A 20000-nucleotide genomic window follows, 5' to 3' on the forward strand; every position below is an offset into this window, starting at 1 on the left:
GTCTCTACCACACTAGATCAGGACCAGGAGCGTGGACTACAGTGGACTGTCTCTACCACACTAGATCAGGACCAGGAGCGTGGACTACAGTGGGCTGTCTCTACCACACTAGACCAGGACCAGGAGCGTGGACTTCAGTGGACTGTCTTTGATATACAACTGGGTGTGTAATGTGTTTCCTGGTCTAACTTCTCTAAAGGGGAATCAATCACAAATTAATGGTTAATTTCAGGTGCATGATTTGTGTGTGTGTGTCTGCACGTGTGTGTGCGTCTGTGTGTGTGTGTTTGTGAAAGGATAATGCTCCAGGTTGTTCAAACACATTCCACGCTCTATGTCTACGTAGCTGAGCACCTGAGCTCACCCATGCTTTGTATGTGTGCGTGTGTGTGTGTGTGTGTGTGTGTGTGTGTGTGTGTGTGTGTGTGTTTGTGTGTGTGTTCGTGAGTGTATGTGTGTTTCTCTCTCTGAGTGTTTTTTGCCATGTGAATAGGAATGCTGTCAGAGCACTGCAGTAGGTCGTAGAGGACAATTAACCAGCCATATGAGTTTTTAATGGCTCACTCCTTTTTATACTGTCTCAACCAACTCAAAACCTTCTCCAATTTTAATACTCCTAGTTGACTTGGAGTTGACTCCTTTGGTATCTAGCCATGTCAGATCACGCTGGGATAAGGCTGTGTGTGACTGTGTGGGTGTGTGTGTGTGTGTGTGTGTGTGTGTGTGTCTGATCCCTATCGATGTCTGATCATGCTGAGTTCATATGTGTGTGTATTACTTAAGAAGACAGTGATGTTGTGGATTACAAAAAAATACAGTAATGTTGCATCAGATCTCTGTGTTGATCCCCAGTGATTCTCTCTTTCTTTCTCTCTTTCTTTCTTTCTTTCTTTCTTTCTTTCTTTCTTTCTTTCTTTCTTTCTTTCTTTCTTTCTTTCTTTCTTTCTTTCTTTCTTTCTTTCTTTCTTTCTTTCTTTCTCTCTCTCTCTCTCTCTCTCTCTCTCTCTCTCTCTCTCTCTCTCTCTATATATATATATATATATATATATATATATATCTCTCTCTGACCTGGTTGTGAGGAACTAGGTGAACTAGACCTGATTGTGAGGAACTAGGTGAACTAGACCTTGTTGTGAGGAACTAGGTGAACTAGCTCTGGTTGTGAGGAACTAGGTGAACTAGACCTGATTGTGAGGAACTAGGTGAACTAGCTCTGGTTGTGAGGAACTAGGTGAACTAGCTCTGGTTGTGAGGAACTAGGTGAACTAGACCTGATTGTGAGGAGCTAGGTGAACTAGACCTGATTGTGAGGAGCTAGGTGAACTAGACCTGATTGTGAGGAACTAGGTGAACTAGACCTGATTGTGAGGAACTAGGTGAACTAGCTCTGGTTGTGAGGAACTAGGTGAACTAGCTCTGGTTGTGAGGAACTAGGTGAACTAGACCTGATTGTGAGGAACTAGGTGAACTAGCTCTGGTTGTGAGGAACTAGGTGAACTAGACCTGATTGTGAGGAGCTAGGTGAACTAGACCTTGTTGTGAGGAACTAGGTGAACTAGCTCTGGTTGTGAGGAACTAGGTGAACTAGACCTGATTGTGAGGAACTAGGTGAACTAGACCTGATTGTGAGGAACTAGGTGAACTAGACCTGATTGTGAGGAACTAGGTGAACTAGACCTGATTGTGAGGAACTAGGTGAACTACACCTTTGTTTTGTCAGCCTCATCTCTGTTTCCCATCCTGATTCTCGCCCAGATCATCCCAGATCATCCCAGATCAGAATCTTTTAGCAGGTTTAATGACTCTTCAGTTTTTTGTTGTTGTCATGGTGTGCTATTGATGTGTGTGTTTGTGTCTCTGTCTCTCTGCAGTGGAGCGATGTATGAGTGCCATGCAGTCGGGGACCCAGATGGTGAAGTTGAAGGCTGGTTCCAAGGGGCTGGTGAGACTGTTCTACCTGGACGAACATCGCTCCTGTATCCGATGGAGACCCTCACGCAAGAGCGAGAAGGCCAAGAGTGAGTACACACACTTTACTGCATCCTACACGCCATCTCTCACCCATAACCGCTATCTCTACCCATAACAGAGACACAACAATTAGGCAACATCGGAGCAATACAGACAATTCAAATCAAATCAAACCACATTTTATTTGTCACATACACATGGTTAGCAGATGTTAGTGTGAGTGTAGCGAAATGCTTGTGCTTCTAGTTCCTGACTGTGTAGTAATATCTAACAAGTAATCTAACAAATTCACAACGACTTCCTAATACACACATTGTAAGGGGATGGAATAAGAATATGTACATAAAATATATGGATGAGCGATGGCCGTGCGACATAGGCAAGATGCAATAGATGGTATAAAATACAGTATATACATATGAGAGAGTAATGTAGGATATGTAAACATTATTAAAGTGGTATTATTTAATGTGACTATAGAAACCATTGTTAAATCCATTTATTAAAGTGGCCAGTGATTTTAGTCTGTATGTTGGCATCAGCCTCTCTATGTTAGTGATGGCTGTTAACAGTCTGATGGCCTTGAGATAGAAGCTGTTTTTCAGTCTCTCTGTCCCAGCTTTGATGCACCTGTACTGACCTCGCCTTCTGGGTGATAGCGGGGTGAACAGGCAGTGGCTCGAGTGGTTGTTGTCCTTGATGATCTTTTTGACCTTCCTGTGACATCGGGTGCTGTAGGTGTCCTGGAGGGCAGGTAGTTTGCCCCCGGTGATGCGTTGTGCAGACCCTCTGGAGAGCCTTACGGTTGTGGGCGGAGCAGTTGCCGTACCATGCAGGGATACGGCCCGACAGGATGCTCTCGATTGTGCATCTGTAGAAGTTTGTGAGGGTTTTAGGTGACAAGCCACATTTCCTCAGCCTCCTGAGGTTGAAGAGGCACTGCTGCGCCTTCTTCACCACACTGTCTGTGTGGGTGGACCATTTCAGTTTGTCCGAGATGTGTACGCAGAGGAACTTAAACTTTCCACCTACTGTACTGCTGCCCCTTTGATGTGGATAGGTGGCTGCTCCCTCTGCTGTTTCTTGGAGTCCACGATCATCTCCTTTGTTTTGTTGACGTTGAGTGAGAGGTTTTTTTCCAGACACCAGACTCCGAGGGCCCTCACCTCCTCTCTGTAGGCTGTTTCGTCATTGTTGGTAATCAGGCCTACCACTGTTGTGTCATCTGCAAACTTGATGATTGAGTTGGAGGCGTGCATGGCCACGCAGTCATGGGTGAAAAAGGAGTACAGGAGAGGGCTGAGAACGCACAATTGTGGGGCACCAGTGTTGAGGATCAGTTGGGTGGAGATATTGTTTCCTACCTTCACCACCTGTGGGCGGCCCATCAGAAAGTCCAGGACCCAGTTTCACGGGGGGGGGGGGGGGGTCCCAGAGTCTCAAGTTTAATGATGAGTTTGGAGGCTACTATGGTGTTGAATGCTGAGCTGTAGTCTTACATAGGTATTCCTCTTGTCCAGTTGTGATAGGGCAGTGTGCAGTCTGATGGCGATTGTATCGTCTGTGGACCTGTTAGGGCGGTAAACAAATTTGAGTGTGTCTAGGGTGACAAGTAGGGTGGGGCTGGTATGATCCTTGACTAGTCTCTCAAAGCACTTCATGATGACAGAAGTGAGTGCTACGGGGCGATAGTCATTTAGTTCAGCTACCTTATCTTTCTTGGGAACAGGCACAATGGTGGCCCTCTTGAAGCATGTGGGGACAGCAGACTGGGATAGGGATTGATTGAGTATGTCCATAAACACTCCAGCCAGCTGGTCTGCGCATACTCTGAAGACGCGGCTAGGGATGCTGGGTTAACATTCTTAGGCTATGCTTTATGTAACTTTCTACAATCTTTTAACCATGTTGAAATGTGAAATCATGTGTTGTTCATCTTTTCTCCAAGCTATTTAAGCTTGTGTGTGTGTTTTTGGTCTCACGTTGGGGTTAGTTACAGTTATAGATTGCAGTGTAGCTGTCTGGTTCTGTTCTGTCCCAGGACTGGAGTATAACTCTCCCTCTCTGCCTGGTTCTGTTCTGTCCCAGGACTGAGTATAACTCTCCCTCTCTGTCTGGTTCTGTTCTGTCCCAGGACTGGAGTATAACTCTCCCTCTCTGTCTGGTTCTGTTCTGTCCCAGGACTGGAGTATAACTCTCCTCTCTGTCTGGTTCTGTTCTGTCCCAGGACTGGAGTATAACTCTCCCTCTCTGTCTGGTTCTGTTCTATCCCAGGACTGGAGTATAACTCTCCCTCTCTGTCTGGTTCTGTTCTGTCCCAGGACTGGAGTATAACTCTCCCTCTCTGTCTGGTTCTGTTCTGTCCCAGGACTGGAGTATAACTCTCCCTCTCTGTCTGGTTCTGTTCTGTCCCAGGACTGGAGTATAACTCTCCCTCTCTGTCTGGTTCTGTTCTGTCCCAGGACTGGAGTATAATTCTCCCTCTCTGTCTGGTTCTGTTCTGTCCCAGGACTGGAGTATAACTCTCCCTCTCTGCCTGGGTCTGTTCTGTCCCAGGACTGGAGTATAACTCTCCCTCTCTGCCTGGTTCTGTTCTGTCCCAGGACTGGAGTATAACTCTCCCTCTCTGTCTGGTTCTGTTCTGTCCCAGGACTGGAGTATAACTCTCCCTCTCTGTCTGGTTCTGTTCTGTCCCAGGACTGGAGTATAACTCTCCCTCTCTGTCTGGTTCTGTTCTGTCCCAGGACTGGAGTATAACTCTCCCTCTCTGTCTGGTTCTGTTCTGTCCCAGGACTGGAGTATAACTCTCCCTCTCTGTCTGGTTCTGTTCTGTCCCAGGACTGGAGTAAAACTCTCCCTCTCTGTCTGGTTCTGTTCTGTCCCAGGACTGGAGTATAACTCTCCCTCTCTGTCTGGTTCTGTTCTGTCCCAGGACTGGAGTATAACTCTCCTTCTCTGTCTGGTTCTGTTCTGTCCCAGGACTGGAGTATAACTCTCCCTCTCTGCCTGGTTCTGTCCTGTACCAGGATTGGAGTATAACTCTCCCTCTCTGTCTGTGTGTGTCTCTCTCTCCCTCCCTCATTCCCTCAATCTCTCAATTTCAATTCAATTTATGGGCTTTATTGTCATGTGAAACATATGTTTACATTGCCAAAGCAAGTGAAATAGATAATAAACAAAAGGGAAATAAACAAAGGAAATAAATAATCAGAAATGAACTGTAAACATTACACAAAAGTTTTAAAAAGAATAAATTCATTTCAAATGTTATTTTATTGACTATGTACAGTGTTGTAGCAATGTACAAATAGTTGAAGTATGAAAGGGAAGATAAATAAAGATAGATATTGGTGGTATTTAGAATGTTATAACAGTGCTCCACTGGCTGCCCTTTTCCCATGGCAACTAGCTACACTGGTAGTATTTCAACTAACAGATATAGGAGTTTATCAATGTTTGATTTGTTTTCAAATTATTTGTGGATCTGTGTCATCTGAGGGAAATATGTGTCTCTAATACGGTCATACATTTGGCAGGAGGTTAGGAAGTGCAGCTCGGTTTCCACCTCATTTTATGGGCAGTGTTCACATAGCCTGTCTTCACTTGAGAGCCAGGTATGCCTACGGCGGCCTTTCTGAATAGAAAGGCTATGCTCACTGAGTCTGTACATAGTCAAAGCTTTCCTTAAGTTTGGGTCAGTCACAGTGGTCAGGTATTCTGCCACTGTGTCCTCTCTGTTTACGGCCAGAGAGCATTCTAATGTTTTTTTGTTAATTCTTTCCAGTGTGTCAAATAGTTATATTTTTGTTTTCTCATGATTTGGTTGGGTCTAATTGTGTTGCTGTCCTGGGGCTCTGTGGGGTCTGTTTGTGTTTGTGAACAGAGCCCCAGGACCAGCTTGCTTAGGGGACTCTTCTCCAGGTTCATCTCTCTCTAGGTGATGGCTTTGTTATGGAAGGTTTGGGAATCACGTCCTTTTAGGTGGTTGTAGAATTTAACGGCTCTTTTCTGGATTTTGATAATTAGCGTGTATCGGCCTAATTCTGCTCTGCATGCATTATTTGGTCTTTCACGTTGTACACGGAATATACTTTAGCAGAATTCTGCATGCGGAGTCAATTTGGTGTTTGTCCCATTTTGTGAATTACTTGTTGGTGAGGGGACCTCAGACCTTACAACCATAAAGGGCAATGGGTTATATAACTGATTGAAGTATTTTTTGCCAGATCCTAATTGGTGTGTCAAATGTTGTGTTCCTCTCTCTCTTTCTCTCTCTCTCTCTCTCTCTTTCTCTCTCTCTCCCCTTCCCTCCCTCCCTCCCTCCCTCCCTCCCTCCCTGTGTGTCCTGATATTGTCTAGAGGGTGTGTCCTGGCTGAGTATCAGAGTCAAACAGAAGCCATGTTGTTGACTACAGTAGTGCTGCTGTGACTTCAGGGTATGCCAGTCAGTTAATTGGCCTGCAGTGTCTGTCTGGTTACGTGTTTATCTCTAACTTCTCCTCATTGAGGTCTTCATTCAATATTTAAGAAGGGAGGAAACTATCATCAACCCTAGCAATTATCAAAAGCTTTACTTTTTTGTCTCCTAACAGACTTTTGTTCGTTTTCATCCATTTTGATCACAAAGGAGAGCTACTTAATGTATTCCCAAGATATCTCAGTGCTATGGAATATTCCGATTCTTGCTCTGTCTCCTAACTCGAAATGGTTCTCTCTCTCTCTTCTTGTCCCGCCCTCTTTCTCTTACAGTCACTATTGATTCGCTGTACAAGGTGACGGAGGGCCGTCAGTCAGACATCTTCCACCGCCATGCGGAGAACAGTTTCGACCCAGCCTGCTGTTTCACCGTTTATCATGGCAACCACATGGAGTCCCTAGACCTGGTGACCTCTAACCCTGAGGAGGCTCGGACCTGGGTGACAGGACTACGATACCTGATGGCTGGCATCAGTGACGAGGACTCACTGGCCAAACGACAACGCACACACGACCAATATCCTTTTAAGACTAACACGCTCATGCACACAAACACACATATCCTTATTACACCGCATACCCTGCTGTCCCTACCTTACCCCTAACCAGTATTGTTCAATCAGTTGAGTGGCTGACACACTTTTATGCTCTTCTTTGACATCTTCTTTGTTCATCTTCTTTGACATCTTCTTTGTTCCTCTTCTTTGACATCTTCTTTGACATCTTCTTTGTTCCTCTTCTTTGACATCTTCTTTGTTTCTCTTCTTTGACATCTTCTTTGACATCTTCTTTGTTCCTCTTCTTTGACATCTTCTTTGTTTCTCTTCTTTGACATCTTTGTTCCTCTTCTTTGACATCTTCTTTGTTCCTCTGCTTTGACATCTTCTTTGACATCTTCTTTGTGCCTCTTCTTTGACATCTTCTTTGTTCCTCTTCTTTGACATCTTCTTTGTTCCTCTTCTTTGACATCTTCTTTGTTCCTCTTCTTTGAGATCTTCTTTGTTCCTCTGCTTTGACATCTTCTTTGACATCTTCTTTGTTCCTCTTCTTTGACATCTTCTTTGTTCCTCTGCTTTGACATCTACTTTGACATCTTCTTTGTTCCTCTGTTTCCGTTCTTCCCAAAAAGAAAGTGCTCTCCCTCTTTTCATTTTTTCCTGTGTCTGCTGAATGCAGTGTGTGTGTGTGTGTGTGTGTGTGTGTGTGTGTGTGTGTGTGTGTGTGTGTGTGTGTGTGTGTGTGTGTGTTTGTGTTTCTGCTGAATGCAGTGTGTGTGTGTGTTTGTTTGTGTTTCTGATGAATGAATGCAGTGTGTGTGTGTGTGTGTGAATGCAGTGTGTGTGTGTGTGTGTGTGTGTGTGTGTGTGTGTGTGTGTGTGTGTGTGTGCCTTGGAGCGTTGTTCTGGTCTGACTGGATTTGACGACTGACAAAATATGGTGCTGTGTTTTTGAAAAGCCCTCCACCCTCCTACCCTTCCTACCCTCCTACCCCCCCCCCCACACACACACACACACACACACATCATCATCATCATCATCCCATGGCTGTGTCCTTAACCTGTGTGTGTGTAGATGGATGAAGCAGACGTTTGAGGAGGCTGATAAGAACGGGGATGGTCTGTTGAACATGGAGGAGATCTACCAGCTACTGCACAAGATGAACGTCAACCTTCCCCGCAGGAAGGTCAAACACATGTTCCAGGTCAGTCACAGGTCAGGGGTGAAATACCTGTCATCTGTCACTACACTATCTGGCTAGAAAAGACAACCACTAAACCTCACCTGACAATTAATGAGCAGTTAGGAGGTGTTTATGTACATCCAGGATAAGGCTAAGGTAAGGTTTAGTGGTTAGACTTAGAGAACATCAGTCTTCTGTCTTCTCTAGCCAGATAGTGACAACTGTGACAGTAGTACTTAGTACTCCTGCTGCTACCTGGAAGCAAATAGCACCTTCAAACCAAGATCCAAAGCTTTAGCTAATGTTTTCTCTCACGGGTTTATAATGGTCAAAACTAGTGCGCTATGTAGGGAATAGGTTGCCATTTAGGATGTAGCTTATGTGATTTAAATGACAGGCATGCCTGCGAGTGCTGAGCATGAGGGTCAGATAATGCAGTTAGTTGGTTTATAGTCCACTATTTTATATAGACTATTTTTAGGGCACCGCCAGGAGTGAATTGTTGTATAAACCGAACAAGGACAATGTCAGAACGCAGTTGCCTTTTCTGTCCTCACATGACAATGTCCTTGGAGTTGTTTGGTCCATGTTGAGGCACCATGGCTGTGTGTTAATATACCAGATGGTTATTGGAGTTGTTTGGTCCATGTTGAGGCACCATGGCTGTGTGTTAATATACCAGATGGTTATTGGAGTTGTTTGGTCCATGTTGAGGCACCATGGCTGTGTGTGAATATACCAGATGGTTATTGGAGTTGTTTGGTCCATGTTGAGGCACCATGTCTGTGTGTTAATATACCAGATGGTTATTGGAGTTGTTTGGTCCATGTTGAGGCACCATGGCTGTGTGTTAATATACCAGATGGTTATTGGAGTTGTTTGGTCCATGTTGAGGCACCATGGCTGTGTGTGAATATACCAGATGGTTATTGGAGTTGTTTGGTCCATGTTGAGGCACCATGGCTGTGTGTTAATATACCAGATGGTTATTGGAGTTGTTTGGTCCATGTTGAGGCACCATGGCTGTGTGTGAATATACCAGATGGTTATTGGAGTTGTTTGGTCCATGTTGAGGCACCATGGCTGTGTGTTAATATACCAGATGGTTATTGGAGTTGTTTGGTCCATGTTGAGGCACCATGGCTGTGTGTGAATATACCAGATAGTTATTGGAGTTGTTTGGTCCATGTTGAGGCACCATGGCTGTGTGTTAATATACCAGATGGTTATTGGAGTTGTTTGGTCCATGTTGAGGCACCATGGCTGTGTGTGAATATACCAGATGGTTATTGGAGTTGTTTGGTCCATGTTGAGGCACCATGGCTGTGTGTGAATATACCAGATGGTTACAGACGAAAGAGGTGTAAAGGCACAGTTTAGAACAGAGGGCCGAATTGGAATTGTATCACTTGACTTGACTTGACCACTCTCCAATGGTGATGTAATTTCCCTTTCCCACAGGAAGCGGACTCGGATGACCAACAGGGCACGTTGACATTTGAGGAGTTCAGTGTGTTTTATAAGATGATGTCACTGCGGCGGGACCTGTATCTGCTGCTCATGGGATACAGCGACAGGAAGGACCACCTGACTGCTGACGAGCTGGCCAACTTCCTGCTCAACGAACAGAAGGTCAGGGTTCACAGAAAGACAAAACTAGATGATGTAGCTTTAGTGATCTGTAGTAGAGTCAGTGTTGAAGGTAAGGCCACTACTGTCTAGTACTGCGTCCCGGCAAAAGAAATAGTATGGGTACTCCGTACCGGTAAAACATGAGCCAATCACAGTAATTACAACAAAATGTGAAGAAAACTGTAGGCTATTACATCACTTTAGATTATGATGTCAGAGGCATGACACACGAGTGAATGGACTTTTAACAGGTGGTGTAGTCTTGCGCTCCGAAATGTGATGTGGTTCGACGAGAACACTGACATTTTGCTAAGGCAGAGATGAGTGGCCGACACTGAGAGGCGTGCGGACAGAGGTGGACGCATAAATTCTGGCCAAATGTCATGACACTTTGTGATGTTTTGTGTAGCAGATGTCTCGTTACATTCACCACTGTTTGGAGGCTGGAGATATGTTGTCAGTGGATGAACGTGAGCGGGTAGCCTAGTAAAGGAACCCTTTTTGAAGTGATTGTACGAAGGGCTATATAAATAAATTTGATTTGATTTGGAGGCTGGAGATATGTTGTCAGTGGATGAAGGTGAGCGGGTAGCCTAGTAAATGAACCCCTTTTGAAGTGATTGACAATCAGATGAAAACATCTTGACTGGTTGTGTTTATGCCACAGTAAAAGGTAATACAGTGTAAAAGTTAAATTACAAATCTTTATGAGGTCCACAGAGATCCTTTTGAATTACAGTGTTTTACAATCGCTAGGACCCATTTCTCAATATTTAGGTCACGTTTTCAAAACTCTGCACACAGTTCTCCTAACCAACTTTCAGCTTGGCACAGCAGTTAATTTCACATCCAAAATGCACTAAAACTACCAAAACACTTCATACATGTCTCAAATCAACTCATTGTTCCATAACACTAGCAAAGGTTGTCACCCAACAAGAACACGTTGTCACTCATAAAACAATGACCTAAAAAACACTAACAGCAGGTAGCATTACACAATGTTTTCTTTTGAAAAATGTCTTTACAAAACAAGAATGACACCTCTCTACTGGTTAGAATTCACTGCAGTACATGTTACAGGAATGAATCAGACATGATTTCAATATGCTTCAATATGTTTTATGTCATTTTTTGGGGCATTGAGTGATTCCAAAAATACAAGAATTTGTATATACACCATCTACCGATACAGATACAGTAGCAATGCTTGTCAACCCTGTCTTCTGCATTTGGCCACAGTTTCTCATCCACATCACATCTTATGTCATCTTGGGCAATACACCTAGGAAAGAATATTTTAGCATGCCTGGTCCATCCCTGGCAATCTTCTGCAGACATGTCCAGGCATCCAGTATTCATTGCATCCAGTAGGGACATTTGATCATGTGGAGGGCAGTCATAAACCTTCCACCTCCATGAGGAAATTAATTCAGCCACTTCTATATCTATGGCTGGGTCCATGTTTAGATTACAGTACAGCCTTATTCCTAAAATGGCCCCTTTTGTATAGATGGTAATGTAATTGAAAGACTAACACCTGGGTAGGTGTTCAGCTACAATGGGAATCAGCTGTGGTTGGTCTAATTGTTTTGATAGTATTTCATTTTTTAGATTTGGAATATATTTCAATACGGTATTACTATAGAAATGTAGCAAATTGCTGACTTATTCAATTTTGTGTTATGTTAGGTTTTGAACTTAAGTTTAACAGTTTTGAAAATAGTATATAATCATGTGCAAATTGGCCTGTAGGTACATAGAGTTTTGGTGGTGGTTGTGTCTGAGTGAGAAAATAATTCATGGAATTTGATAGATGTAGTCATTGAATGCATTTTGTGCCAAAGCAATGAAAAATGATCCACCGTTTAGCCCACATAGACTGCTGTTGTGTTCACTGTGTGAAGGGTTTTGAAAAAGTGACCTAAGTATTGAGAAATGGGTCCTAGCGATTGTAAAACACTGTAATAAGGATTATATACTGTAAGTAATTCTATGATTACACACAAGCGCATGCACACCCAATCTACTTTCACTCCTAATATGGGTTGTCTCTGGCGCAACATCCTCTCTACAGTGCGCTCTGAAAGTATTCAGACCCCTTACATTTTCCCACAATTTGTTACGTTACAGCCTTCTTCTCAAATGGATTAAATAAAACATTTTCTACGTTCTACACACAATACCCCATTATGACAAAGCGAAAACAGGTTTTAAGACATTTTTGCAAATGTAAAAAATACAATTAAAAAATACCTTATTTAAATCAGTATTCAGACCCTTTGCTATGAGACTCAAAATTGAGCTTAGGTGCATCCTGTTTCCATTGATCATCCTTGAGATGTTTCTACAACTTGATTGGAGTCCACCTGTGGTAAATCCAATTGATTGGACACCTGTCTACATAAGATTCCACAGTTGACATTGCATGCCAGAGCAAAAACCAAGCCATGATGTCAAAGGAATTGTCCGTAGAGCTCTGAGACAGGATTGTGTCGAGGCACAGATCTGGGGAAGGGTACCAAAATATTCTGCAGCATTGAAGGTCCCCAAGAACACAGTGGCCACTACCATTCTTAAAGGGAAGAAATTTGGAACCACCAAGACTCTTCCTAGAGCTGGCCGCCTGGCCAAAATGAGTAATCAGGAGAGAAGGGTCATGGTCAGGGAGGTGACCAAGAACCCAATAGTCACTCTGACAGAGCTCCAGAGTTCCTCTGTGGAGATGGGAGTAGGGCTGTGGGGGTCACAACATTTCATGACTGCTGGGGATTTCATTAGCTGGTGATTGTCAAGCAAATAACTGTCAGTGTCACAGTAATTAACAGTTAATTAACATAAACACATTTTTTTCATCTCCTGGCTTCCACACATTATCTACAAGCCACTGATGCAGTCTACATCTACAAGTCCAATAACTCCTAGACCTTCACAATAACTCCATGTGATATAGCCTAGACCTTCACAATAAATCCATGTAATATAGCCTAGACCTTCACAATAACTCCATTATTTATATTTGACAGGTCTAAAGAAGCATGATATGAAGAAAATGTAGTCTATGTCAGAAGCATATTCTGAATTGTCCTTATGTTAGGTCCTGACCCAAATGGCTGTGGGCTACACTAGTTCATTTAGCAGACAAGATTTGCTTAAAATTCCATGACTTTATTTTATGGTATGAAGAATACAACTGAACAAAGCTTAATAAAATTGAAAGGATATTTTCTCCAAACAATTTGAGGGAGTACACACATACAGCTACTTTGTGTTGAGCTGTTAACAAAGAAATAGGTCCTCCTATATGCTTCATTTAGAGTTATTAATGTAACTTCAGTTGTTCTACAAACGTTGGGCTGTATGTTGTGATGTTTAAAACCTGTTATGGACAGGAGTTCCGCTAGCGAACAGTGAAATAGCAGGGCGGCAAAATCAAAACAACAAAAATCTCATAATTCAAATTTCTCAAACATACAACTATTATACACCATTTTAAAGATAATCTTCTTGTTAATCCAACCACATTGTCCAATTTCAAAAAGGCTGTACGGCGAAAGCATAACATTAGATTCTGTTAGGACAGCGCCGAAACAAGAAAAACCACACAGCCATTTTCCAAGCAAGGAGGGGCGTCACAAAAACCAGAAATACAGCTAAAATGAATCACTAACCTTTGATGATCTTCATCAGATGACACTCCCAGGACTCAATGTTACACAATACATGTATGTTTTGTTCCATAAAGTTCATATTTATATCCATAAACCCCATTTTACATTGGCGTGCCTCAAACTTCCGGTGAATGAGCACATCAATTTACAAAAGTACTCATCATAAACGTTGATAAAATTTACAACAGTTATTGAAAGAATTATAGATACACTTCTCCTTAATGCAACCGCTGTGTCAGATTTCAAAATAAGACCCTAAGACATTAGGGTCTTTTTAACATAAATATTCGATAATATTCCAACCGGACAATAGCGTATTCATTACAGAGGAAAAAGAAGGAGCGGCGCGCCTGCGTGAGGGCGCAGTAAACAACTCACTGGTCCCAGGCTTGAGACAGCTCTTATTCTCTCCCCAGTAACAGTAGAAGCATGAAACAAGGTTCTAAAGACTGTTGACATCTAGTGGAAGCCTTAGGAAGTGCAAAATGACCCCACAGACACTGTAGTTTGGATAGGGATTCAATTAAAGAACTACAACCCTCAAATTTCCCACTTCCTGGTTGGATTTTTCTCAGGTTTTTGCCTGCAATATGAGTTCTGTTATACTCACAGACATCATTTAAACGGTTTTAGAAACTTCAGAGTGTTTTCTATCCAAATCTACTAATAATTTGCAAATATTTGACTCTGGGCCCGAGTAGCGGGCAGTTTACTCTGGGCACGCTTTTCATCCGAACGTGAAAATACTGCCCCCTATCCCTAACAGGTTTTAATACATTGTAAGTCTGCTTGATGAGGATCTAATGATGATTTGGAAAAAGTTGCTTGAAAGGCATGTGCTCTCCTTTGTTTTTTGCGCAGGCTATACACACTTCATCAGTCACTCATTCACAATTTGACAAGCACTTGATAATGCACTTGATAATGCCTAGGCATCCCCTTTGTGTTGTCGTAATGCACCCTAAAAAAATCCATGCCTTTTGCGGCCAGTGGCCGTTGTGCCCTTTTCCCTGAGTGCTGAGTGCTCCAAATCACCTCTCACACACATGGCTCTCATCACATGATCGGGTCTTTCTCACAGGCTACAAGTGAAGACAGACACATCGGGGACGCAACTTTGCACGTCCTTATCCAATTTCAAGGTGCATATTGAAGATATTGGAAGAACTGTCCACATTTACTTTTCGTCAGCCAACAAGATGAGTAAGCCTAATGAACAGCAAAAGCACTAGCCTATGTCAATCTACTATCCCCCATAGTACAAAAGTTGACCTATTCTGTGCGAGAAATAAATATTACAAACATAGTCTGGGACAGTTGTGGGATGCAGTAGATCTCAAATGAATACAACCACTAGCATCAAAAAAAAAAGTTTTTAAGCAATGTGTCTGATGCAACAGATCAGAACGTTTAGCTTAAAATGTTGATAAACTATTAGGCTTTTTCATCACATTATAATTTCAGTAATGCACACATGGTAGTAGGCTATAAGCACAAATGTTCCATTAGCTGAAAACAACATTATCAAAAGTGACCAAAAATGCAATTATGCATGTAATGATTTTTTATTAAGGTGCATTTTTATGGTGAAAATGATCTTCTCCAAACCTGAAACTCACGCACTGCTTATATATACCAGTTAGGCTCTACACCCTGTAAGGGGTGTGTAATCAGTGGCAGGGAAGTCAGACGCAGGAGAGCAGAACTTGGTAATAGCCGGAGATGTTTAATAGCACAACCCACGGCATGAAAAATAACAACATAATTGGGTACAAAACCCGCCGCGCACCAAACAACACGTGCACTTACAAATAAACAATACCGCACAAAGACATGGGGGGAACAGAGGGTTAAATACACAACACTTAATGAGGGAAATGAGAACCAGGTGTGTAGGAAAACAAGACAAAACAAATGAAAAATGAAAAGTGGATCGATGATGGCTAGAAGACTGGTGACGCCGACCGCCGAGCGCCGCCCGAACAAGGAGAGGAACCGACTTCGGTGGAAGTCGTGACAGTACCCCCCCCTTGACGTGTGGCTCCAGCAGCGCGCCGACACAGGCCTCGTGGATGACCCAGAGGGCGAAGTGCAGGGCGATCCGGACGGAGACGGTGGAACTCCCGCAGCATAGAAGGGTCCAACACGTCCTCCACCGGACCGTACGCCTCCCAGCCCACGAGGTACTGAAGGCCCCTCGCCCGACGCCTCGAATCCAGTATGGATCGAACGGAGTACGCCGGGGCCCCCTCCCGCACCTCAGACTCCTGGAGCGGGCCAGCCACCACCGGCCTGAGGAGAGACACATGGAACGAGGGGTTAATATGGTAATCGGGGGGAAGCTGTAACCTGTAACTCACCTCGTTCAGTCTCCTCAGGACTTTAAATGGCCCCACAAACCGCGGACCCAGCTTCCGGCAGGGCAGGCGGAAGGGCAGGTTTCGGGTCGAGAGCCAGACCCGGGTCCCCCGGTGCGAACACCGGGGCCTTACTGCGGTGACGGTCTGCGCCGGCTTTCTGGCGCAGCACGGCGCGCTGAAGGTGAACATGGACGCCGTCCCATGTTTCCTCCATGCGCCGGAACCAGTTGTCCACTGCAGGAGCCTCAGTCTGACTCTTATGCCAAGGAGCCAGAACCGGCTGATACCCCAGTATGCACTGGAAGGGGGAGAGATTAGTGGAGGAGTGGCGGAGCGAGTTCTGGGCCATCTCTGCCCAGGACACGAACGCTGCCCACTCCCCCGGCCGGTCCTGGCAATAAGACCTCAGAAACCTACCCACATACTGATTTACTCTCTCCACCTGCCCATTACTTTCAGGGTGAAAACCCGAGGTAAGGCTGATCGAGACCCCCAGATGTTCCATGAACGCCCTCCAAACCCTCGAAGTGAACTGGGGACCCCGATCAGACACTATGTCCTCAGGCACCCCATAGTGCCGGAAGACGTGTGTAAACAAGGCCTCCGCAGTCTTTAGGGGCGTAGGCAGACCGGGCAGCGGGAGGAGACGGCAGGACTTAGAGAAATTATCTACAACAATCAGAATCGTGGTTTTTCCCTGTGAGGGGAGATCGGTAAGGAAATTGATCGACAGGTGTGACCATGGCCGCTGTGGAACGGGTAAGGGGTGTAGCTTACCTCTGGGCAGGTGCCTAGGAGCCTTACACTGGGCGCACACCGAGCAGGAGGAAACATAAACCCTCACGTCCTTAGCCATAGTGGGCCACCATTACTTCCCACTCACACAGGGCACCATCTGACCGATGCCTGGATGACCAGAGGAGGGTGACATGTGGGCCCAATAGATCAGCCGGTCACGGACAGCAGACAGAACGTACAGACGCCCAGCGGGACACTGGAGGGGAGCGGGCTCTGCACGCAACGCTTGCTCAATGTCCGTGTCCAGCTCCCACACTACGAGCGCCACCAGGCAGGAGGCCGGGAGTATGGGGGTGGGATCCACGGGCCACTCCTCTGTGTCATACAGCTGGGATAGTGCGTCTACCTTCACATTCTGGGAACCTGGTCTGTAGGAAAGGGTGAAAACAAAACTGGTGAAAAACATGGCCCACCTTGCCTGGCAAGGGTTCAGTCTCCTTGCCGCCCGGATGTACTCCAGATTGCGGTGGTCAATCCAGATGACGAAAGGGTGTTTAGCCCCCTCAAGCCAATGTCTCCACGCCTTCAAAGCCTTGACGACAGCCAACAGCTCCTGGTCCCCCACATCATAGTTTCGCTCCGCCGGGTTGAGCTTCCTCGAGAAGAAGGCACAAGGGCGGGGCTTCGTACCCGAGTGCTGAGAGAGCACGGCTCTTATCCCAGCCTCGGATGCGTCCACCTCCACTATGAACGCCAAAGAGGGATCCGGATGGGCCAGCACGGGAGCCGAGTTAAACAGAGCCCTCAGGTGACCAAAAGCCCTGTCCACCTCAGCCGACCACTGCAAATGTACCGGTCCCCCCTTCAGCAGTGAGGTAATGGGAGCCGCTACCTGCCCAAAACCCCGGATAAACCTCAGGTAGTAATTGGCAAACCCTAAAAACCGCTGCACCTTCTTTACCGTGGTGGGAGTCGGCCAATTACGCACGGCTGAGTTGCGGTCACTCTCCATCTCCACCCCTGAGGTGGAAATGTGGTACCCTAGGAAGGAGACAGACTGTTGAAAGAACAGGCATTTCTCAGCCTTGGCGTACAGGTCATGCTCCAACAGTCGTCCAAGCACCTTGCGCACCAGGGACACATGCTCGGCGCGTGTAGCGGAGTATATCAGAATATCATCAATATACACCACTACACCCTGCCCGTGCAGGTCCCTGAAAATCTCATCTACAAAGGATTGGAAGACTGATGGAGCATTCATCAACCCGTACAGCATGACGAGGTACTCATAGTGGCCTGAGGTCGTACTGAACGCCATCTTCCACTCGTCTCCCTCCCGGATACGCACCAGGTTGTGAGCACTCCTGAGATCAAGTTTGGTGAAGAAGCGCGCGCCGTGCATTGACTCAATCGCCGGTAGCGGGTAACTGTACCTCACAGTTATCTGATTTAGGCCTCGATAGTCAGTACACGGGCGCAGACCTCCCTCTTTCTTCTTCACATAAAAGAAACTCGATGAGGCGGGGGAAGTGGTGGACCGAATGTACCCCTGACGCAGGGATTCGGAGACATATGTTTCATAGCCTCCGTCTCCGCCTGTGACAGAGGATACACGTGACTCCTGGGAAGTGCGGTGTCTACCAGGAGATTTATCGCACAATCCCCCTGTCGATGGGGTGGTAATTGAGTCGCCTTCTTTTTGGAGAATGCGAGAGCAAAATTAGCATATTTGGGGGGAATGCGCACCTACGGAAACCCCTAAACACCTCCCCGATCACTCTCACGACCACCCCGTGAGAGCCCTCCGTTGCCATTAAACAGTGGGGCCATGACAAGCTAACCAGGGTAGGCCTAGCACCACGGGAAACGCAGGAGAGTCAATGAGAAAGAGACAGATTTTCTCCGTGTGACCCCCCTGCGTCACCATGCCCAGAGGAGCGGTGGCCTCCCTAATCAACCCTGACCCTAATGGTCGACTATCTAAGGCGTGAACTGGGAAGGGCATAGCCACAGGAATGATGGTGATCCCTAAACTGTGGGCAAATGATCTGTCAATAAAATTCTCAGCCGCGCCTGAATCGACGAGCACCTTATGCTGGGAATGCAGGGGAAATTTAGGAAAAGTAACTAACAAAAACTTGTGTGCAACAGAGGGCTCTGGGTGAGAATGGTGCCTTCTCACCTGGGGTGACGCCAGAGTGCCCTGCCTGCTGCCTCGACCCCCAGAGGAACCAACCGATCGGCAGTGTGACCTCTGCGGCCACAGATGGTGCACAGACAGAACCTCCTTCGGTCTCCCTGAGCGCAGCACCTCCCAGCTCCATGGGCATCGGAGCGGTGGTGCTGGGGGATGGAACCAACAGACCCTGATCGATGATGGCTAGAAGACCGGTGACGCAGAGCGCCGCCCGAACAAGGAGAGGAACCGACTTTAAGATATTATTTGGATACTTTAGTTGTGTTACAAACCTTATCAAAGCATGTAGGGGTATGGGTTAGGCTACATGAGCTGTGCGACTATGATTAGAAAAAGTTTTTTAGAAAAGGGCATTGTTTCTTATGCTGGTTATAATTCACAAGTGATAATACATCATTCACAAGTGATAGGCTAATATTGTCACCCATCAGACTATTCTTGATTAAATCTTGTCTTTACATATATGAAATAATATATACTTTAAATGTGTTTTGATTTAGAATTAACCATTATCATGCACCTGTTACGAAACAGGGGCAGCAGGAAAAAATACATGTCATCTATGCATTTAAATAGCAAATGGAGGACTCTTTTCGCGTGGTTCATTTTCATGCCAGTCAGTTACACTATACTCCTGTTGTAAAGATAAGCAATCTGCTTAATATTAGGAAAGTTGACTTTCACAGGCTGGCTCATAGCCTGTGGCAAAAATGAGAGGACATCAACAACCGATATAGGCCAATTCAAAAAGTTCTTTATTATAAAACAAAACTATTAACTCTACACAAAGAAAAAGGAATGAGGTGTGGAAATGTCATAATGTAAGGTGTATGTAAGGTGGATGGATGCGTGAATATGTGTGTGTGAACATGACTGAGTGGAAACTAAATAAACCAACAAAGGAACAAACAAAACAGGATCATACCTGGAGGAGCAGGGAGAGAGAGAGCAAGCGAAGCGAGGAGACAGAGAGGTTAGTGGAGCAGTTTGTTAAATACCCTGAGCCCAGGTGGCTCCAATCACACCAGCTCCAATCACTAACGACCCTCCTCTGCCTGCAGGAGGAACCACCCCTGCACTGCTGAGGAGGAGCCGTGACATGAGAAATTAACATAGTAGGCCTAGCCTATAGAAAGCTAATGGGACCCTCCCCTTTTTAGTAGAGGCCATCACTCTGTTTTCTCGTGCAATTGCATAGTCTATAGAAATGTTGCGCTCTAATGAAGTGTTTGATTAGATTTTCGATAACATTTGCATTGATGTCAGAATGATTA

The 20000-nt window shown here is 45.3% G+C and overlaps 1 protein-coding gene across 1 annotated transcript in view; it reads left to right on the plus strand.

Moving 5' to 3' along the window:
• The window catches only part of LOC115163913 (1-phosphatidylinositol 4,5-bisphosphate phosphodiesterase eta-1-like), a 118459-nt gene that overhangs the window by 56017 nt on the left and 42442 nt on the right, over positions 1-20000 (plus strand). The window contains 4 exon segments of the mRNA XM_029716112.1: positions 1872-2018; positions 6721-6964; positions 8020-8149; positions 9590-9760. Of these exon segments, the coding sequence (XP_029571972.1) occupies positions 1872-2018; positions 6721-6964; positions 8020-8149; positions 9590-9760 (692 nt within the window).

The sequence above is a fragment of the Salmo trutta genome, chromosome 26 (genome assembly GCF_901001165.1).
Source record: "Salmo trutta chromosome 26, fSalTru1.1, whole genome shotgun sequence".
NCBI lineage: Eukaryota > Metazoa > Chordata > Actinopteri > Salmoniformes > Salmonidae > Salmo > Salmo trutta.